The 4,835-nt window shown below is 41.3% G+C and overlaps 2 protein-coding genes across 2 annotated transcripts; one reads left to right on the plus strand and one right to left on the minus strand.

The window, feature by feature from the left end:
- Positions 1 to 393: 393 nt before the first annotated feature.
- Positions 394 to 894, plus strand: LOC103410731 (lachrymatory-factor synthase-like). Its single transcript, XM_008349403.4, has one exon. The coding sequence runs from the start codon at positions 394 to 396 to the stop codon at positions 892 to 894; it is 501 nt and encodes a 166-aa protein (XP_008347625.3).
- Positions 895 to 1,434: 540 nt separating this feature from the next.
- Positions 1,435 to 4,349, minus strand: LOC103410732 (uncharacterized). The gene is made up of 7 exons (XM_008349404.4): positions 3,827 to 4,349; positions 3,541 to 3,579; positions 3,372 to 3,442; positions 2,902 to 2,966; positions 2,557 to 2,646; positions 2,384 to 2,476; positions 1,435 to 2,242 (listed from the first exon to the last, which is right to left on the minus strand). Exons 1-7 carry the CDS (start codon positions 4,189 to 4,191, stop codon positions 1,811 to 1,813), a joined length of 1,155 nt encoding a protein of 384 aa, XP_008347626.3. The 5' UTR covers positions 4,192 to 4,349; the 3' UTR covers positions 1,435 to 1,810.
- Between the last annotated feature and the right edge of the window lie 486 nt (positions 4,350 to 4,835).

Consider the following 4,835-nt stretch of genomic DNA (forward strand, 5'->3'; position numbering starts at 1 on the left):
TCTTAAGAATCTTCAAATCGTGTCTGTTTACCGTACATTGTGCGGTCAGTTTTCATCAGATACTATTTATATTTAATTTTAAATACAAATATTTAAAATAATTTTTGACCACACGTATACAATAAACGGATACAATTTAAAAATTCTCGATATCCTTACAAAAAAGGATCCCAAGAGGATACTCGTTCCTCCAGTTGGCCACCAATTAAGCATCCACCAAGTAAAATAATTCACGAGCAAACAAAGAATCTTGCGTGACTCACCTTTCCACTCCACTCAAACAGCAGTCAACACACACAAATATATGGACTAAATAAAACGCACAATTTTTCACTTTCTCCCTTTCAATTCTCTCTCTGTCTCTCTCTCTCTCTCTCTCTCTCTCTATTTCTCATGGAGGAAGAAGAAGATCAGAAGCAGTCCAAATGGCAAGGCAACGCCTCCGCCGAGCTGAAACGCACGGCAGCGGAGCAAGCCTGGCCGGCCCTGGCCGATTTCTGCAACTTACACAAGTGGTTCCCAAATCTTGCCACGTGTCGCCAAGTGGAGGGCATCTCTGGCCAGCCAGGTGTGATCCGGTACTGCGCGAGTGCACCTGTTGATAATGATGAGTCCAGCATCAAGTGGGCTAAAGAGAAGTTGTTGACCATTGATCCGATCCAACGGTGCTTGAGCTACGAGGTCACGGAGAGCAATCTCGGGTTTAAGTCGTACGTTTCAACAATGCAAGTAGTTGCGATGGACGGCGGAGGTGGGTGCAAGATTGAGTGGTCGTTTGTTTGCGATCCGATCGAAGGGTTGGGATTGGATGAATTTCTTTCATATCTTGATTCTTCTCTTCAACTGATAGGAAAGACGATCATGGAGCATGCTCCTCCATCTACTACTAATTGATATTTTTGTGTGCTTATAGTATTAGTATGTTTATGTATTTTGTAATGAATTTCTCTTTGCGTTTAGCTGTGCACCCGACTTCTTAAGTTCCATCCTTCTCTTTGTTCAATAATAAATACCTTCGTGTGAGAATTACCCACAAGCTATCTTTTGCTCAACACTAACATTATAAATTAACCCAATAAGAACCACATAAGCTTCCTTGTGGTTTTGAAGAGATTTTTCAGTGTGACCGGAACACGGAGTGATACATCACGTGTCACTATATAAATGATGAAATATATGTGCTAAAAAGTTAACAACTTAAAAAATAAATTTTCCAACTATTTGTATAAAAATGTGATGTACCCATGTTCCGGTCGCATTAAAAAAATTCTCATGATTTTGTGGCATCAATCATTATCGTTTTAAGTTATGCTAGCATGGTCACCAAACACACAACGACTCACCGTGACTCATGAGCGTGAACGATTAATACTAGCATCATTCCTATTGCCTCTCAAAACAAAAATACGTACATAACAAAAGCGAAACGATTGGTTAAGTCGATATGTGGTTGAACATTGATCCATAAGATATTAACATATTCTTTATACACATTTAGAAATCAATCTTTGCTATGCAGTTAGGAAGTTGGCTACATTGGACCACCGAAAACCTCACCTTTCCACAGAATGTGAGTTTTTCTGATGCTCTCTGGTCTCCATCCCCAACTTCATAACTGCGGCAGGACCAAACGAAAAACAACACGGGCGTTGAATTATGATCACAAGAAACCCGCTTAAATGTAAATAACTTTCAACTGCTAAAATTATATGGTAGGATATATGGCCTAACTGCTTCAAAAACGATGATTCCCTACGCATGTAAGTTTCCGATCCTTTTCTTTTTTCGGAATGGGGGTAGGCCAATTGAATTACAGGCCGTTGACATCTTCGACGCCAGCACTCAATTTCTTATCCATCCAGTCAATTATGTCCTGTGCAATCTCTACACGCTCCGGCTCAAAGAGAAGGTCGTGCAAGAAACCGTCATAGAGCTTTATATCTTTGAACTCGGATGCTGCCTCATTGTAGAGGTCCTGGGAGGCTAGCGGATCGGTGACTCTATCAGCAGTACCATGAAGAACAAAGAAGGGGATATTCACAAACTTAAAGTTCCGAGTCAATTGAGTGGAGATGCGCAATATCTCATAGCCTGTTCGGACCCTGATTGGACCTGTATAGACCAGGGGATCAGAGTACTTGGCCAACAATTGTGCAGGATCCCGAGACACTGGAATTCCCCTCTTGTTTGCACCTTTAAACTGGAACTTGGGAGCGACCAGAGAAACAATTGGAGCCACAGCCTAAATTCAGACATCAGAGAGAGATTTGTAACATGTAAGCAACCATGTAACGCTCATGTGTTCAACACAGCTTCAAGCTTAGGGAAGGAAAAATCGCCTAAAAGCACATAAACATAGTTTGGGATGCAGTAAAGAACATACCCCAACAATTGGATGTGCTGGCTTAACGCGCAAAGCTGGTGATGTCAGTACAATACCCTCTAGCATTCCTTCAATTTGAGGGGTGGCGGCCGCCTACACAAACGTTAAGCAATATTAATGATAAACTTAAGACTCAACGAGTTGGACGGTCAGTAGATTTTTGGATGGCATACCTTCAAAACAACAGCTCCTCCTGTTGAGTGACCAAAGAGGAAGCATGGTACTCCAGGGTTCTCTAACCTAATCTTCTCCAAGAAAGCACCCTATTGAAAGAGTAGAATCAAAACAATCAAACTTCAGGGGGATTTAAAGTAGAGCCACTTGGAACCAAAAATACAGTACATAATATTATGAAAAGAAAAAAAAAAAAAAAAAACTCCCATCTATGTAGTCGAAAATGCTATGTTTATACAGAAAAATCCTAAATATTTGAGATGAGGGGATATCCAATTATGCATGCTGAGTTGAAAGGAACTTCATGATTTATAATCAATTGGAGAAAATGCTGCTGAACTTACAGTATCAGCAACAACATAGTCAAGTGAAGGAACGTATCCATGCAATCCATCGCTGCCGCCATGACCTACAACAAAGGAAACAATAGATTAATATAAACGCAAATCCAACAACTTAAGAAATCATCCGAATTAAGTAGTCATGTCCACATTTCCATTCAACAAACTCCTAGCATAATGCAAATGAGGTATTCCCACAAGTCCTCACAAGGTCCAGACATAAATAATGCAAAAGAACTCGAATTTCAGTATCATAAGACTCCATTATCCTCTCTTCCTTTGCAAAGCGAAAAATTCAGAGGGACTCTACAGAAATATGAAATAGATTCCCAAAGTTCTCAAATTCTTCTCTGTAACTCTCAGTTCCTCTCTTAGGCATAAACCACGCGTGGACCTTAAAACGTAGTGATGTTTGGTTCGAACTATAAAAGCGAAAGAGCCAAAACGAGTACAAATCTTAAGAATTTAGCTACCTATCCAGTCCATTGCATACACCCCAAAGTTGCATGAGGTTAGTTGCCTTGCAAAATCAGCATATCTTCCACTGCAAACAAATATCAAAGCACCAAATTTCTATTAAACCAACGTAACTTCAAGAAAAACCCCATCAAATTACAAAAGAAAACCCTCCTGAAATTTTACCTGTGCTCATTAAGCCCATGTATGATGATCAAAATACCCCTGAAATTTCAGAAAATTAAAAATAATAAATTACTAATGACAATCAGAACTTGCGAAGATTATACAGAACAGAAGCAACAGCAAGAAACCCAAAACTGAAATTACTTGCTAATTTTTCGGTTAAATTACGCACAATACAGAACAAAATTAAAATTTAACAACACGTGAAATACAGAAAATTATAAAAGTAAATTTATAAAAAAAAATCGATAAAATTACACAGAAATTCAGACGATGAAGAATTTACCTTGGAGTATCAGAGACCGGGAGCCATGAGCGGCAGAAGAGGGCGTTGTTGCGACCACCAAAGAACAAGAACGTGGCGGAGCGGTACCAGCAGTGGGCGTCGCCGGTGTGATACCCCTCAGCCAATGCTCTGCGCCTGAAGGTGTCCTCCTCCTCTCTCCTGAAAGCCGACTTTCGCTTCTTCGACGACGGCGCATCGAGCAGCGACTCCGAGATTCCGCTGCGGCGACGGCGGGGTAGGAGGAAGAGGAGGAAGGAGAGGAAGAAGGTGTGGATGAAGAGGAGGAAGGCTCTTAGGGTTTTGAGGATCGGGATTATGCGGTTGCTGGCTCCGGAGGTCAGCTGCTCCATCTCCGCCGTCGACATGGCCTAGGAATCGACGGTGAAGATCGAGAGAGGGAGGAGAGGGGAATTAGACTCTCCGGGAATCCGATTCGGGAGAAGAAACGCAGAGGGTGGAAAAAAAGGAAACGAAATGGAAAAGGGGGAAGGAAACAAATTTGCCGGTTTCACAGGGATTTTATAACGTAATTTGTCGTTTCCGAAATCTTAGCGGTCAATCTTGGGCGTTGATTTTAGCGGGTCCCGGTTGTTCACGGTTTGGATTTGGGGTTTGTTAACTATGTGGTGCCGGAAGAAAGCGGGAAAAGCAAGGAGGATTAATTGCTTTGTTGCCTGGTGACGTGGCGGGATCGTGTTGGCTGATGGAGTGGTGATTTCGGCTGTGGACGGTGGGATTTTAAAGGTCTACGTCAAGTTTTTAATTTGTGGACAGGCGGTTGGCGAGATTAAGGTGGCCGCAATTATATACATAACGTTGGTTTTGGCTGAGCAGCTTGGCTCGAATCATGCACGGCTTGTTTGAGGTTGATTTTGTATTAAAAAAAATTTGTTTAGAAGCGTTTTTATTAATACTTAAAACGATGAAGCCCATAAACTATGTGCGAGCAAATACAATATATATATATATATGAAAGAGAAATAAGTTTTCAAGAAGAGTAATGTTAGGT

Source organism: Malus domestica, chromosome 08, assembly GCF_042453785.1.
Source record: "Malus domestica chromosome 08, GDT2T_hap1".
NCBI lineage: Eukaryota > Viridiplantae > Streptophyta > Magnoliopsida > Rosales > Rosaceae > Malus > Malus domestica.

Coding starts and splice junctions, on each gene's coding strand:
- LOC103410731 (XM_008349403.4), top strand. CDS start 394: ATGGAGGAAGAAGAAGATCAGAAGCAGTCCAAATGGCAAGGCAACGCC.
- LOC103410732 (XM_008349404.4), bottom strand. CDS start 4,191: ATGTCGACGGCGGAGATGGAGCAGCTGACCTCCGGAGCCAGCAACCGC. Junction 2,967..3,371: donor GTATGCAATGGACTGGATAG/GTAGCTAAATTC, acceptor CCTTTGTTGTAG/GTCATGGCGGCAGCGATGGA. Junction 2,647..2,901: donor ACTATGTTGTTGCTGATACT/GTAAGTTCAGCA, acceptor CTCTTTCAATAG/GGTGCTTTCTTGGAGAAGAT.